Below are 17,397 nucleotides of genomic sequence, written 5' to 3'. Positions count from 1 at the left end.
CTATAGCTGTGTGCATACCTACTAAATACTGACTTTCATGGCAACGAGAAAACACACACTCGTTTACGTGGAGAAATCCCGACCCAGACTGCGAGGGTAATCACGAAATCGGACCTTCTTTGCCGTGACTCCGCCCCTCGAGTTTGCGCAGCGGCGCGCGTGCGCGGTCCGCTATTCCCGGAGCCGCGGGCCGCCGCTGCCCTCGCAGCCTCCCGCGGTCCACATCGCCCTTGCCCCCGCCCCTCTGGCCCCGCCCCCCGAGCGCCTCCGCCGGGCCTTGGGCCCACCCTCCGGGTCCGGCAGGTCCTCCCCGCACCGCCGCCGGCCAGTCCAAGATGGAGGGCGCTCCGGTGGCGCCGCTCGCCCTCCGGCTCTTCTTGCTTGCGGCGCTGCCGGCCACCGGGTGGCTGAAGACAGGCACCTTTGAGCCGCCACCGCCACCTCGAGCCCCGAAGGTAGGGCAGGGCGGGCGCTGCTCGGCCGCTCCTCCGTGCGGACCCTCTGGGAGACCGGGGCTGTGGGACCGCGGCGTCTGCATCGCCGTATTTCACCTCCGACCCGCAGGCCCTGGGCAGGGGTCCGGGCCCCCAAAGGAGGAGTGGGGAAAAGCACTCAAGGAAATGGGGGCGGCGTGGGAGTGGGTAGCGAGAGAGAGAAAGAGGCTCTTTAATGTGTGGTTAAACCTCATGCCGCGAAATTTAAGAGATTCTTACCGCAGTCCAAACTGTTGCTATCCTCACGGGATCTTGCCCGTCGCAAATAGGCAATTTCAAGTGATTTCAGCCTTTGCAATGGCTCCTCCCTCGGGTAGAGCTGGACACTGGGCAAGACAGTGTTTATGTGCTTGTGCAATGTGGAAGTTGCTCATTGAGAGAAAGCGCGAGATCGTTTCCAGGCCACTGTTGACTCCGGCCGGCGGCGGCAAGGATCGCCTTTCCCAGGGTGCAGGACTCCGGGGTGCATGCTGGGCCGATGGGGCCGCGGAAGGAAAGATGAAGACCCAGCACTTAGCCTGACGTCGGGACTTTGGCAGGTGATGTTAGAGAACTAGCTCTTGCAGGAGTGTGGTGGGACCAGCTGCACCAGCATCCCCTAGGAACCTAGTAGAACGCACTAGTCTGACGCCTGGGGATGGGACCCAGCAATCTGGTAGCAAGCCCTCTAGGCTGAGGGCGGCTAAAATTTGAGAACCACTGCATCCCTGTACTAAAAGGGTGGCTGGTTCTTGCCGTTTTTGCCATGGAATCGTGCTGACCTAAACTTGTATTTGCCTTTCATCAGTTGAACGTATGGTAGGGAAAGGTTTAAAGATTTTAAAATGCGAGTTTTCCCAGAGTGAAAAAAACAACATAGGTACACCTTTTCTTCCTAGTCAAGACTTGAATACCGTACTCTAAATTCAGGGATGACTGACACTATAAATGTCACTTTTATTTTTAATTTTTTAACGTTATGGCATTCTCCCTGGGGACAGAAATCACAAGGATATCTCAGTTTTGGTTCTGCTGGAGCATTCCAAGAAGCCACAGTGCAAGCTAGGAACCACTTACGTCTGAAATTATATGCAGACCACAGTTGTAACTGGTCAAAAACAAGAGTGTGGTGGGACCAGCTGCACCAGCATCCCCTAGGAACCTATTTTTATTTCAAATAAAAATGAAATCCTAAAGTTCAAATAAGGCATTTTTCCCCTTTTCCAAATTTTAAAGATTCATTATAGTCACTTGTGAACCCAAAAGACCTTTGAGTCTGTCTCTGTAATCTAAGAAAAATGCATTTTGACTGCAAGCAAATAGTACAGTGCACTGTGGGCTCTTAGTAGGTTCATCATTTTAGTTCTCTCTTACCCCTTCATTCCACTTTTGGAAAGGTCAGATCTAAACTCAGAATTTCAGAGATTAAATGGATGCCGAGTAGCTAGAAGGAGAATCTTATTCCTTGGAAGTGTTTATATGGGAAGCTGAAGCCTGTTTGCCTAAACTTTTTCAGTGTTTTATTATGAAAAATTTCAAATGTACAAAAGATTCGAAAGTTTTACAGTGGTCACTCGTGTTAGATAAGTGTTGTCCAGTAGGCCTTTATGCCGTGATGCTATATGACATTTCTGTGACGGTAGCTGCTGGACTACTGTGGTTATTGAGAATTAGAAATATGGCCAGTGAAACTGAGAATCTGAGTTTAAAATTTTTTATTTATTTAATTTTAATTTAAATGGAAATAGCCACATAAATTTAGTACCATATTGAATAGTGCAAACTTAGACGACCCATTAAGGTTCTGCTGTACTTACTTTATCACATATCTGCTCATCTTCATTTTTGTGCCCATTCTGATCTAAATATAAGAAAATTTGTTGAAGTCAGAAAAATTTTTCCCCTTTCCCCTCAATGACTCAGATTTACTGGATTATAAACATTTTTCTATTTTGTTTACATATATAGTTGTCAGAAGTTGAGATTACACAAATTGTAAAATAATAAAAATTTTTATAGTACATTCTTCTAGTATTAAAATACTTGGTCACCAGAGAGAGGCATCCAGAGGACACTTATTTTCTTACATGTGTTAATATTTATTTCATGTATTTCTCTCAGATTTATTTATTTTAAACTAGGTATCTATTACCTTGGTCCTTAGGAAGCCATTGTGTCCCAGTGGGCATCTTGTGTGTGAAGGAATTAGAGAAAGAATTGAAAATGGATGGGGAAAATTTTCGGTTCTACCACCCACTTTCTAAGTATACACCCCCCTGTCTCATAAGCCTGAACTTCCAGTTTAGTTGGGTTCTCAGGAAGAGTGCCAAATATGACCTACTTCTCAACTTCGGGTCAGGAGGTAGTAAAGGATTAGAATCTTTTCTAAAATGAAATTAGGACTGAAAAGAATTGAATTTGGTTCTCTGGCAAAAATGTAGTATGTTACTGTCAATTGTCTTTTACAAACCCTGTATTCTGCTAGGCAAATGATATATGTGAGTGCAGTAAATTATTAACAGTATAGTGTATGTTTGCTACTGAAAGGCAGAAGCTGTAAAAAGGTTTCTTAGAACACTGTCATTTGAGGGTTTACCTGGGCTGTTAGAAGAACAATAGTCTGTGGTTATCAGATCTTCTAGTTTGAAAAGAGGAGATTTTGGCTGGAATTTTACGCTAAACAATATAGCGACCAACATAATGGCTTAGTTAATGTCGGTTTGTTCTAGAGGTGAGTGTATATTGGTTCTAGCTTAATTCTAGATTTGGGTGGGCTAGGAGAAAGCCGAGCAGGTACTGAGGAACCACTAGTCGAAAAGCTGCCCAGGCTCCTATGGGAGTTGGGAAGTATACCGAAGTCAGCCCAAATGTATGGTATGGACCTTATAAGTTAGAATACTTTTCCAAATCAACTCAACATCATAAAATTATTTCAGTCTTATTCTCTCATTTGGAAATATATAAAGTATCGAGGATAGTCAAGTACTAAGAAATATGTTTGTCTATTATTTTGATGTTTATAAATTACTTTCCTATTTTCAAAGTTAAGAATACCCCAAGGAAAAAGTATTTGAGAGGACTATTGTTTTTATTCTAGGATAACAATGTGAATATTGGAGTAGACCGCTTTTGAGCATATCTTGGGAGACTAAAATTGTGTACTGTACAAACTTGTCCGCAGGCACTATGGGACAATTTAAGAAGGGTTAGAGCAACTCTGTTTATGAATACCAAAAGTTGGAAACAATTCAGACGTCCATTGGTAGTGGAACAAAGTAAATTCATAATCATTCAATGGAATATTATGCAGCACTGTAAATAAATGTCTAATCTGCCTGCATCAACAATTTTAAAAGAAACTCTAGAAGAATACATACAATATTATTCCACTTATATAAAGCTTAGAAACATAAAAATTAAACAACGTATTTAGAGAGAGATACACAGGTTGTAAAACTAAAGAAAAGCAAGAAATGATGAGCTCAGACGACAGTGTTGGGATTCCTTCTGAGGAGAAGGAGAGGAATGTGAGAGAGGGTCATGTAAGGGGCTTCTAAGGTATGGATAATATTTAGTTTTTAATCTAGGTAGTAGGTACATGAATGGTAATCTTTTAACTCTGCATTTGCATATTACATGCTCATATGTGATATATTGAATAATTAAGTGGAAAGAATATAGATTTTAAAAAATTGGAGTTGTGAATAAGTGCATAAAAAAGGCTGTAAAATGAAAGTGGTGGATTTAAAAGATTCCTTTAATGTTGTCATAAGTGATTATACAATAAATATAATTGAGGGGGGAAAAAAGAACCGAGTAATTTTCAATTCGTGAAATGCATGCCATCCAATTTATATATTTGTTTTGCAGGACAGCGTTAGAGTTAATGTAACTACCCTGAAAGATGATGGGGAGGTATCTAAAGAACAGGTTTGTCTCCTTCGATTGTTTTTAATATATTACCTAGCTAGTATTATGCAGCCTATTTTATTTTTGCCTACATGTCTAATTTAGTTAGGTAATGTATTTTTAATATGAAGAGCTTGTTGTCATTTATAGACCATAATGTATATGCTGCTTTATTTTAAGGTTGTTCTTAACATAACCTATGAGAGTGGACAGGTATATGTAAATGACTTCCCTGTAAATAATGGTGTAACCCGAATAAGCTGTCAGACTTTGATAGGTGAGTACTACTAAATTATTCTGTTTTTAACAGTACTAAATTAGTAAAACAGTTCTTCAATGTTATCTATTTCCATTTTAAGTTAATATACATCATTACTGATGTGTCTAAAACTTTTCTACTTTTCATTGGTTATTCCTGACATATTCACATTTTCTTTTGCATGAGATTGGCATTGATAGAATTGCATTTCTAGTATGTTGTTATCAATGTAAGAATGTGCATAGAGGTAGTAGAGATTTATAAGCAAGAGGCAGAATCCTGGGGAAGTGCTTGTCACAGTTGTAAAAAAGAAAAACGAATTGTCTGATTCTCTAGTTTGCAGTTTCTTCTATCCCTAGGCCTGTATAATGTTTTTAACCTTTTAGAATCTTGAGTTGTTTGAAGACAAGCAAATATGTTACATTGGAATGTACCATATTATTTGAATGAAATAAAGAATATGAGAAATATGTATAGTATTTTTATTACCTACTTTAATATGTGCATTTAAGGTAGTAAATTTTTCTCTAAGCATTTGTATCCTATACTTGATTTGTTATAAGATTTTATTATCATTTAGTTCATAGTGTTTTCTAATTGTTTTTTGTGATATTTCTTGTTCCGTGGGTTACTTAGAAGTATGTTGTTTAATTTCCAACTATTTTGGGACTTTTTTAACTGATTGCACCTCTGTCATCAGAGATATACTGTGTATAATTTTAACCTTTTGAAATTAGAAACTTGCTTTATGGGTTAGCATATGGTTAGTTTTAGTAAATGTTGCTTCCCATGTGTACTTTAAAAGAAAGCAAATTATATAATTAGTTTGGATATGATGTTCTATATTTGTCAGGTCAAATTTGTTAATCATGTTTTTCAATCTTCTATGGAAATACTGATTTTCTTGTTTGTTTGCTTACTCTGTCAATAACTGAGATTGATGTTTTAAAATCTCCACTATCCAGATTTGTTTATTCTTTCCGTTTTGTCAATTTTTGCTCTGTTTATTTTGGTACAATATTAGTAAACCCATTTAGTGATGGATTTAGAACTGTTGTGTCTTTCTTCCTGGTGAATTGACTCTTACCATTCTAATGTGTCCTTCATCTAGTGATGTTCTTGCCTTAAAATCAGCTTTATTTATATTTAGCAATAACCGCTTTTTGGATGGCGATGGGTGGGAGGTAGATTGTTGAGTGACGTGTTTCCATATTCTTTCAGTATTTCTGTGTCTTTATGATTAAAGTGAATCTTATTAGCAGCATGTACTCGTGGGTTTTTATTTTCAATTCAGTCTGTTAATCTATCTTTAAGTTGGGATTTTAATTTATTTACATTAGTGTAATAACAGATATATTTGGATTCAAGTCTTCCATCTTAATTATTTGTTTTCTATTTGTGTTCCACCTATTCTGTTTTCCTTCTCCTTTTTGCCCTCTTCTGGTTTATTTCTTTCATTATTCTCCTTTATCTTGATGGTTTTTATGTTATTTTACTGTTCTTTTAATGGTTACCCTTGAGATCAGTAAATCAGTACTTTTATCATTTCCCAGAACATTCTCTTTCTTGTTTTATCTCGTCATGCATTTTAACTCTGTGTTCTAAAACCCTGTGCAACCTGCTTATTGCTACTGTTTTCTGAGATCAGTATCCATTTATGTTTACCCTTGTGTTACCCTTCCATTGCTCTGCATTCCTTCCTGAGCCTCTGTGTTCCCCTCTGGGGTCCTTTTCCCTTTGCCTAAAACATTTCCCTTACTATATTTTAGTGTAGATTTGTTAGTAATGAATTATCTGAGATTTTGTTTGTCTGAAAACATCTTTACTTTGCCTTCTTTTTAGGAGGATATTTTTACTGGATATGGAAGCATAGGTTAGTACTTCAAAGCCTAATTGTCTTCTCATTTCTGTAGTTTATGTTGAAAATCAGTGTGTCATTGCTCTATTGAGGATAATATGTAATTTTTTTTTTTTTCTGGTTGCTTTTAAGATTTTTTGTCTTTGATTTTCAGTGGTTTTGCTCTGATGTGCCCAGGTATGGGGTTCTTTAATATGTGGCTTGATGTCTTTTGTCAGTTTGGGGCGATTATCTTTTTAACAAATGCTGCTTTTCCATCCTCTCTATTCCCTTCTTGCTTCTCACTTACACGTGCTTGACCCTTTCACAGGGTTCCATATATATCTTTAACTCTTTTCTTTCTGTCCCTCCAGCACACAGATTCATCAGCTATATCCAATTGAGTTAATTTCATTTATCGGACTTCTAGGATTTTCGTTCTTTTTTTTTAAATTAATTTATTTAAATTAGTTTCAAGCAGTGGGGTAGGAGGAGGGTGAAGTGGATAAAGGGGATCAAATATATGGTAGCTGAAGGAAAGTGGACTTTGGGTGGTAATCACACAATATAATATATAGATGTCAAATTATAATGTACACCTGAAAATTGTGTAATTGTATTAACCAATGTTACCCCAATAAACTTAATAAAAAAAGAATTAAAAAAATAAATTGGTTTCAGGTGTACAGTACATTGGTTAGACATCTATATAGTTCATAAAACGATCCTCCCAATTGCTCCCTCCCTCCCCTAGCCCTCCACCTAGCCATCATATAACTGCATTCCCTCTGCCCTGCTCCCCCTCCCCATGACCAGCTATCAACTACTAATTTGTACTTCTTTTTACCCTTCACCCCCATTCTCCCAGTCCCTAACCCCCTCCCCTGTGTCCTCACCAAATTGTGCACTGTATTTGTGAGTCTGTTTTTGATTAGTTTGTTCTTTTGTTCCTTCGGATTCCACAAATAAATGAAATCATATGGTATTTATCTTTCTCTGTCTCACTTATTTCACTCAGCATAATAACCTCTAGGTCCCATTCTTTTTTTTTATAGCTTACAGTTATCTGATGAAGTTCTCCATTTTATAATCTATTTTCTTGAACCTGTTATTTGCAGTAACTTTAAAGTTTATGTCTGCCCACTCTGATTTCTTGAGCTCCTTTGGGTTTTTTTTTTCCTTTTTTCTCTTGATCCTTTTCCTTCCGTATATTGGCATTATTGATATCGCATGTGAAAAATTATGAAGACTCTGGATGATTATCTTCCTCCAAAGAGTATTTACTTTAGTCCTTGGCAGTCATGATGATCAGAGGCCGAGCACCTTAATTACTAAATCAAGAATTGAGCTGACTGAAGGCTGGATTCCTGTCTTTGTGAGGCCTCGTCTACGTCTCATTCACTGTTACTTCTCACATGTAGCCCTTCACAGATCCCAAGTGGAAACTTAGGGTGTTTACCAGGGCCTTTCCTCTTTAGTGGGCCCCAGACTCCCTGCCACCACGAACCTGCCAGAGTTCTGCCTGACTTCGTCATGTCTTAGATGCATGCTCAGTTTCTCAGCCCAGCCCCACTTAGTAATCAACAGATATTTCAATGAGGAAAACCGCATAGAATGTTGGCTTAGTTCTGTGCTTCCCTTCTCTCTGTGATCTTGTCAGATGCCCAGATACCATTGTAGCCTTGAACTTCATTTTAGCTCCTGTAGCATGAGACTGCCAAAAGCTCTGTTGAGCTTTTTTGCCTCTTAGTGCTTTCCACTCAGCTTTCCAACTTCTCTACCAGTTCAGCTTGGCAATTGGCAAATGCCTTATGGGGTGCTGGCTGTCTTTTTAACATTCTTATGCCTCTACACAAATGTGGGTTTTGAGTGTATATGTGTATATTTATCATTTTCTATCTTTTCTGTTGGTTTTCAATGAGATTATTGGTGACTACAAGCTAACCCATCATAGCTAGGAAAAGAAATGCTATTACTGGTTTAAGTAATAATTCCATTGATTAATTCATTAAGAATTTGACATGGAACATAGCCTGGTTGCTCTATTTATCATAGTCATCTTTCTAGTCATCCAGTTGTTGCATTGAGTCCATTTCCTTGATAGCCGAAGTAAAGCCCATCTTAGCAGTTATAAGAATCTTCAAAACATTAAATGTAACAATAACAAAAGTCTTCTTTCCTTAAACCTTTTTACAAAAGTTCTTTGGTGGATGTATTAGTTATTTATTTCTGTATAATAGTTTAACTCCATACCTAGTAACCTAAAACAATATTATCTCATAGTTTCTTCAGATTAAGAATTTGAGCTTGACTCAGCTGGGTCTTCTGACTCTGGCTCTCTCAAAGGATACAGTCATCTTAAGACTTAACTGGGAAGGTTCCACTTCCTAGCTCGTTAGTGTGGTTGTTGATAGGATTCAGTTCCTTGTGAACTGTTTGGACTGAGGCCTGAGTTCCTCACAAGATGTTGGCCAGAGGCCTCCCTTGTTTTCTTGCCTTATAGACCTCCCTGTACATCATCTCACAACATGGCAGCTGGCTTAACCTGCAAGAAAGCAAGAGAATATGGCAAGACAGAAGTCAGTCTTTTACAATCTAATCATAGAAGTGACATTTCATCACTTGTGCTGTATTGTCTGAAACGTGTCACTAGGTTCAGCCCACACTTAGTGGGAGAGAGTTAGCGAAGGGCATGCATACCAGAGGGCAGAGGTCACTGAGGGCCGTTTTTGAAAGCTGCCTTCCACAGTGGTGGAAGTCAGAGTATGAAGGGCTTTTGTTTTTAATTTTATTTTATTCTACAACAGGGGTACCAGATTTGAGGGTTGAAGAATCGCCGCTTTGATGTATTTATATAACTGAATTTTCTCATCCATTGACTCTCTTGTGCCCTAGCACACTAGCTTTGGGGCATGCAGATAGGCGGACAAAGAGCCTACTGTTCCTTGACAGAGACCCATGGGTTAACAATCAATGAAAACACTGAGATGCAACATGAGAAAGAGGAAGTTGTATGTACAGTTATGAGCCTTGGAGGATATGAGGGAGGTTAGGCAGACTAGAGAGAGGAGCAACAAGTGCCACCATGAGGAGCCTGAAGAAGGACCATTCAGAGAACTACCAAAAAAGTCATAGGAATGCCACTGAAGGTGTTTGCACAAGGAGGCTGTATAATCACAATATATTCTAGCAGGATTAATCTGGCACTATTGTGTGAATGGTTTGAAGGGGAAGGAACTAAAGAAGGAGAAAATAGTTGAGTAACGCTTATATTAGTAGGTAGTTAACAAACTAAATATTGGGTGAGAAGATAGGAGGAGATGGGAAGGACAAATCTGAGATACTTTGGATTTGGAATGGTCCAAAGGAAGCAACTGACTGCATACAAAGGATGAGGGTGAAGCAGTCAAAGGAAGCTTAGTAACTTTTGTCCTTGGTTGTTTGAAGAAGAGTAGATTTATCAACAAAAACAGTGAAGTCAAGGAGGAACAGTTTTGTAAAGACTTAAATTGAGCTAAAAAGTTAGGTCACTTGGTTCCCAGTAGGAATGCCTATGCCTGTTTGAAAAATTACAAAAGTTGGTCTCTACCTCCTAGAGATTTTGATTTATTAAGATTGAGGTGAGGCTCTGGCATCTGTACTTTTGCCCAGTTGTTTCTGATGCATAGTTAGAATTTAGAACCATTAGACCAGGTGTTTGAACGTTACCGATAATTTGAGGGCATATTTATTTTAAATTATGTGTTTATAATTCCAGATGGAATCACTGTTTAACAAAAGCTATATAGAACAATAAACTTGGTGCATAGTTCCAAGGAACTCAGCGTAGTCGAAGGGACAGGTTAAAGAACTACTGCAAGAAAGTTAGTGTTAAAAAAAAAAAAAAAGGAAAAAGACTTGAACTCAGCATTGTGGGGGAAAGGGTAGCTAGAACTACCTAAGTTGGAGTTTATTTTTAAAATATTGTTGGGGAGAGTAAGCAGTAGAGAGCATTCCAGATAAAAGGAATAGTCCTATAAAGGCACAGAATAAGTTTAAAACACTACATCTGCATTCAGAATATCCATCTGGGTTGCTTTTTGGCAAATAATCCTCAGACGATAACATTTGAGGGACAAAAACTAAATGCTCCTTTTACAGCTTTTTCACTGGTATCTGTTGATTTGTCTTTTTCTGTAGTACTTTCTGCCTTAGTAGGATAGCCATGGGCTCTGTAAACCATCTCCACTGGGAAGGGGGCTGCTTAGCTACAGAGGAAATGGCCTATTCTACTCCATCATACATTAGTAGGGAGTAATTACAGGGCTTTCCCATGCTCTTTTCTATTCCTGCCCTCTCCAACAGTAACAAGTCACTTAGAGGTGAAAGGACCGAGCAAAAACCTCAGTGTCGTTGTTTGGGCCCCATCCATCGCTAGATTTTGTGAATGAATGAATGGATGAATGAATGTGCTTGCTTTGCTAAAACATGGCATTGACTGTGTCTTCTGTGCTGCCTGGTAAATAGTAGTGCCATGGTGGTTCCTCGTTGATGATCTGTGTAAAAGAATAGGAAAGACATTGCTAGTGTGGTGTTTCAAACAAAATCTAAAGAGCATCAAGCAGTTTTCCCTTTTCAGATGACTATAAGCGCTGTAATGATTTGTCACATCGTCTTCATTTTCATAAACCTGGAACATCAATGAAGTCAGAGATGAAGGGAGCCTAAGAAATTGGGTTACAGCTGCCTTGTTTTATGTAGATGTCATCAAAATAATCAAATTCAGTAATAGATTTGGTAGCATATTTTTTTGTTCAAAGCTGTCACTTTTTTTATAGTGAAGAATGAAAATCTGGAAAATTTGGAGGAAAAAGAATACTTTGGAATTGTCAGTGTGAGAATTTTAGTTCACGAGTGGCCTATGACGTCTGGTTCCAGTTTGCAACTAATTGTCATACAAGAAGAGGTAGTAGAGATTGATGGAAAACAGGTAAAATAATATGCTTATTAATTAGGGATTAAATTGTAAAGATTTGTGCTTATGTATTATACACATGTTCAGTTATTATTTATTTCTGACTTCATAAGGAAGAAAGGTACCCTAATGTTGCCTGAATCCAATCACTTAGAATTTTTTTACTTGTTTTAGCATTTACTCATTTATCATTTGAAGTCTTAATTTTTAAAAAAATGATCATATTCATACATGTTTATGTCGCTTTTAAATGTTTTGAACATCATTAAACAGAGAAAGTAAGTGAAGAGATTGAATTTGATTCATAGTTCTGCTACCATTTTCTCTGGCTAAGTCTCTAAATGAAATAGAACTAAGTAAACTTGTAATAGTGCTACAGCACACAGGAATATGATTAAAGTTGCAAATTAAATGCTTCAAAGTGGAGGGAGCGATAAAGAGGAATTATGTGAATGCAAGTTTTTTAGTTACAGAAATCAGGGAGGAAAATTCACTTTTAAATTCTTATGGCATTGTACCATTATTTAAAATAAAGAATAATTGCTTATTTTTTTATAGGCTCAACAAAAGGATATTACCGAAATTGATATATTAGTTAAGAACCAGGGAATACTGAGGCATTCAAACTACACCCTACCTTTGGAAGAAAGCATGCTGTACTCCATTTCCCGAGATGATGACGTTTTATTTACCCTTCCCAACCTCTCTAAAAAAGGTACTTTAAAAGACCATTATTTAATGCATTAAGAAAATTATTTATTTGGTGCTTTTTAATCATAGTTAATATGTTTGGAATAAGCTTCTTTCAGGAATGCTTTATAGCCTGTATTAAAGTCCATTTGAGGACTGTAGGGATCTATTTTAAGTCATAATAGAATGTGATCAATGCTACTTGCATAGTGACATTTTGCTGTAATTATCTACTCTTACTCTCAGTGATCATCACAAAATATGTAATAAGAATATCATTTAGAGGAGGAAGTATTCATTTTTTCCAATGAAATGTAGAACTTTTAAAAATTTGATTTTCTATGTGACACTCGTAAGTGCCTATAGTCCCTTTTAACTGTCTTAGTTTATGGCTTCTTTCTGGCAATTTTAATCTGAATAATCAAATATGCTTATTTTTTTCTCCCATAGAAAGATTTATGTTCTTGCTCTTCTGTTACTGGTCTAATAATCTTAGGACTAGTAGGAGAGAATGCTGATTTGGGTAACTTGGCTCTTTCTCCACAGTAGAAAGCGCTAGTTCATTGCAGACCACCAGCCAGTATCTTATCAGAAACGTGGAAACCACTGTAGACGAAGATGCTTTACCTGGCAAATTACCTGAAACTCCTCTTAGAGCAGAGCCTCCATCGTCATATAAGGTAAATCAAGTGTTTGGGATTATCTTTACAGGCATTTATGGTTATGGTAAAGAAAAGAGACACTAGCATTTAAAATGAGGCAGAAACCATGTGGTTTGGAAGCATGGGACATTGTTAATGATGAACACACCACTGTTTTAATGTGATATTTTTAGGTATTCCTGTTTTCAAGTTTCATTTAGTAATAATGCAGTCAGATGATGATCATCAGGCACTGATTTCATTTTGCATGGGATTTGCAGTTCCTAAGTCTTTCTTGTATCTACATTTGTCTGTTCATTGTGCCCCCGCTGTGGTGCACAGTGCCCTCAGGATCTCGTGCAATGACCAGGCACACTTGGTTAAGACTGTTCTTTCTGGAGCCAGACTGCTTATTTGAATTCTGGTTCTGCCACTACTAGTTGCATGACCTTGGACCAGTTCCTGGCCTCTTTATACAATAAGACAGTCGCTTAGTCTGTAAAGTACCCATTTCATTCAGTTGCTGTAAGGATTAATAAAAAAGATGGATACACATGTAAATATGCATTGGCACCTACTAAGTACCCACATATTATGAATGACATTATACTACCAACTGGGAAATATTCAGACAGAGTATTCTAGTATCTCCGTATATATTAGCTAGGCCCTCTACTCAAAATAATTTTCACTTAAATGAGCAGGGTTGGTGGTTAGTCCAAAAGATCCCAGAGATGGTTTTTGGAAGTTCTCGCTGAAGACTGGATTGCTGATTTGGGGTTGCTGGGGAAACCCAGGTCTCGTTTTGCTGCCTGAACTCCTGTACCCTCACCCTGCCTGCCCTACTTCTCTCAGGGCAAAACGGCCCACGGACAGACTGTCTTCAGAGCCCAGGCCATCAGTGCTGCCCTAGTTTCTTCTCTTTAAGTAGAGAAACGTTTTTTATACACAGTGAACTAACTCCCTGTGTTCCAAGAGCTAAGACTACGTTTTTCTTCTCCTTTTCTTGTCTTCAAACTATTGAGAACACATAGTTGACTCTGGTCCATTTCGTATAAAGTGGGGTAGCCTAACCTCTTGTCGGTTAGCAATTATTTTCACTGGGTTTATAGTTAGACAGCAGTATAAATAATTGTAAATGACAGTAATATTTCTGTGCCTGTGTTGTTAGGCTGTAATTTTTAAAATTGTAAATAACTTTATTGAGGTACATTTTAAAATAAAACGTACCTGTTAAAATGAACAGACAAGTTTTGACAAGTATCAAATCCATGTATCCACTACCACAGTCAAGATAGAGAATATTATCACCCCAAAACTAGAACATAATTTTTAGTTTCTTAGAGTTGAAATATAATCAAAACTCCTTTTTCAGGTGATGTGTCAGTGGATGGAAAAGTTCAGAAAAGATCTGTGTAGGTTCTGGAGCAGTATTTTCCCAGTCTTCTTTATGTTTTTGAACGTCATGGTGGTTGGAATTATAGGAGCGGCTGTGATAATAACCATCTTAAAGGTGCTTTTCCCAGTTTGTGAATATAAGTAAGTATTTTTTACTTTTAAAACATTAGTATTTTTAATGATTAAAAACTGAGTTTCATTTACTGTGATTTTATTTAAAAAAATTTTTGTCAATTATGGTTGACATACAATATTATATTAGATTCAGGTGTACAGCATAGTTGTTAGACATTCATATAATTTACAAGGTTACTCCCTCAGTAAGTCAAGTACTCACCTGACACTTTTAACTTTTAGTATGCAAACATAGTTATTACACCATACATAGTTATTACAATGTAATTGACTATAATCCTTATGCTGCCATTGCTATTTTTCAACTGTATGAGGACTTTTATAATCATTAATACGTGGTAGCACCTTTGTCTGTTATACATCCATAATATGTATTGCAGAGATATAGTTATTCAAGACTACAGTTTGTCTTTTGTTTATAGTATCCCATATGATACAGTTTTAAATTTGTGGTCAAAGCAATTCATATTTTTCTTTTACGGCTCCTTGGATTTTTAATTTTCTTAAGTAGACCTTTCCTATCTTAAAAATCACGTAAGCATATTCTTAAAACTTATTTGTCTTGCTTCTCCACTCTCTTCTTCCACTAATCTGTTTGTTCCTATGCCAGTAGCACGGTTTTAATTATTGCAGTGTTTTAATAAAATCGTTGGTAGCTGGTTTGGGCAACTATCTCTTCTCCTCAGTTTTTTTTTTTTTTTAATACCGTTAGAACAATTCTTATAATTTCTCCCTTGTGAACTTTACAGTCAGCTTGTTCTGTTTTATAAACAGCTTGATGGTTTCGGATGACATTGAATTGGCAATACAGGGTCTTGGATCCAATGCAAAGCTCTCTGTCAGAGACTTTAGTCACAAAAGGAGAAATGTAGTCTAAAGGTCTAAATTTGCATTCCATTCGTGAGTACTGGTTAGAAACTTGCTGGGCCTAGTCTTTTTGCCCTGTTTGGCAAATCTCTAACTCTGTCTTGGAGATCTATACTTACCTTATCCCTTCCTTTCCTAGAGTACCAAGTATTGGACCTTTATATTCCCTCAATTAAGTTTGCTTAAAGTGAACTTTGGACTAAGAGAGTTTGTACAGCCATTATAAACTAGAGAAAATGAAGCGCACACACTTAATCCCAGGTGTAATTTAATTATAACTTTGAAGTAGCCCTATCTTCCTACCAAAGTATAGACAGAGGAAATGTTTGATTTTAATTTTTGTATTTCAGAGGAATTCTTCAGTTGGATAAAGTTAATGTTATACCTGTGACAGCTATCAACTTCTATCCAGATGGTCCCAAGAAAACAGTAGAAAGCCTTAAAGATAAAACATGTATTTGAAACACCAGCTCAAATCATGGACTCTGAATTAGTGTATTGGCTCTAAATTTGCCACTTGAATGTAAGTTTCTTTAAATCATTAAGAATCAGTTTACACTAGAGAAATTACTCAACTCCTAAAGCTACCTAAAACTTGGCCTTTAAAATGACTGGTTAAAGTTCACCTTAAGAGGGCTTGTTATTCAGATGATGACTTGTTAAGGAAAATTTAAACAGTGGAAGAGAAGACATGTGAAGAAACTTTGAAATTACCAAAAAGAAAAAAAAAGGCAAGACGAAATGCCATGTGCCAATACTTTTCAAGGTGCCTTTGTTAAGGAAATTATATCCACTAAATTACTGTAATATATATAAGACTTTGTGAAGAGCACTTTATGAAATTCTAATTTAAAAGCTCAAGAACTTAACACTTATTTTTTTATTCAGTCAAATGTGCCTTTATGTGACTCAGTATGAATCACTGAAGTGTATCATGATTTGATTATGTCCTGTACCAAGACCACATACCTTGAACGCACCAGGATTTCAAGATAGTAGTGACATGTTCTCACTCTAAAATAAACTTTTTTTGAGGAAAAATTACAGTCTTTGGTATAAAAACTGTTCCAAGGTGATAATGACGTCTATATAATAGTTCCTTTCGTACCCTGGCTGAAACCAAGGCTCAAGTCAGTTAATGAGGCCATCGATATCATGAGGTTAGAATGTACCGTTTCTTACGGTTCCAAGTTTAGTGCTGTTTACCCTACAACAGTGTTTGGCCTTTTTTTACCATTGCCCATATTGACATGTATTTTATGGTGTGATCTAGTACATGCAATACTTATCTTTACTCCATGTGATACTTTCTATTCTATTAATAAAACTTTTGATTGTAAGCCATCATCTTAAACATTGTCCAAGAAAGTAATGACTGGTTTTTAAAACCACTTTATTTTTAGGCTAAATAGATACGTACGTATGGGGGAAGGATAGAAGGTAGTAGAGTGAAGGAGTAATGTCTCATTTTGCCCAGCTGTTTTTAATAAGGAGTAACAGCCCTGTGAAATGTACTGTCTCCATATTATAAATTTTAGCATACGATTTACAGTTTGATCCTAAAATCACCCAGCTAGTAACACGTTATGTACTTCCTCACTCTAAATTGCTAGAAACCACCAGTTCTAAGTCCAAATGATTCCAGGGTCTTATTTCATCCATTAAGCATAAGCTTGTAGATTCTAGTGAGAACAGTGTAGGAGGCTGCATGGTCAATTGGAGTGTACAGACTTTGCAGTCAGCAGATTCCTATCCTGCCTTTTGTCCTTACCAGTGAGACTTGGGACCATGGCAAGGCACTCGGTCTCCTGGAGGCTCTATTTTCTATGGTTGGGATGATACAATAAGTTATTTTTTTTTTATAAGCAATCAAAAATGGAAATCTTACCTAAAATTTTATACTGTTAACTTGTATTTCATTTATTAACTTTTACACCATCAACTGTATTAATTGTTAGTATCCTTGAGTGAATGGGTTAGTGAGTTTCATTATAGTGCAGTAAGCAGCACAGGCTTAGAAGTATCTAGTTGCCTATAGTGCAGCCTCTTATGTGGGCAGAATGAAATCAGGCAATGTCATAAATAGATATATACAGATATAGATATATTTTTATTTTAAATGCAAAGTAAAATGAAGGGTCTTTAAAGATCTCTCAGAAAATGGAGGGAAGCTACAATAACACAAGGCAGACAGGCAGGCAGGCAACTAAGTGTGGTTCATGTTTCTGTTGGCT

General features: G+C 37.4%; 1 protein-coding gene across 2 annotated transcripts; it reads left to right on the top strand.

The window, feature by feature from the left end:
* The first annotated feature begins 284 nt into the window (after window positions 1-284).
* GINM1 (glycosylated integral membrane protein 1) lies at window positions 285-16,517 on the top strand. Of its 2 annotated transcripts, none has more exons than XM_039846928.1 (8): window positions 285-455; window positions 4,344-4,403; window positions 4,563-4,659; window positions 11,296-11,447; window positions 11,991-12,147; window positions 12,672-12,802; window positions 14,139-14,302; window positions 15,514-16,517. In XM_039846928.1, exons 1-8 carry the CDS (start codon window positions 336-338, stop codon window positions 15,623-15,625), a joined length of 993 nt encoding a protein of 330 aa, XP_039702862.1. In that variant the 5' UTR covers window positions 285-335; the 3' UTR covers window positions 15,626-16,517. The 2 variants fall into 2 exon arrangements, with proteins under 2 accessions (XP_039702862.1, XP_039702861.1); XM_039846927.1 differs by having other exon boundaries at window positions 287-455; window positions 12,669-12,802.
* Window positions 16,518-17,397: the final 880 nt, after the last annotated feature.

Source organism: Pteropus medius, unplaced genomic scaffold, assembly GCF_902729225.1.
Source record: "Pteropus medius unplaced genomic scaffold, Ma_sr-lr_union100, whole genome shotgun sequence".
Taxonomy (NCBI): domain Eukaryota; kingdom Metazoa; phylum Chordata; class Mammalia; order Chiroptera; family Pteropodidae; genus Pteropus; species Pteropus medius.
The sequence above is the reverse complement of the archived record's forward strand: the minus strand, read 5'-3'. Positions and strand labels throughout refer to the sequence as shown.

Excerpts from the sequence above, each read along its gene's own strand:
- GINM1 (XM_039846927.1), top strand. The coding sequence starts at position 336 with ATGGAGGGCGCTCCGGTGGCGCCGCTCGCCCTCCGGCTCTTCTTGCTT. Across the intron at positions 4,404-4,562 it reads GGGAGGTATCTAAAGAACAG|GTTGTTCTTAACATAACCTA; the intron begins GTTTGTCTCCTT and ends CTTTATTTTAAG. Across the intron at positions 4,660-11,295 it reads AAGCTGTCAGACTTTGATAG|TGAAGAATGAAAATCTGGAA; the intron begins GTGAGTACTACT and ends CTTTTTTTATAG.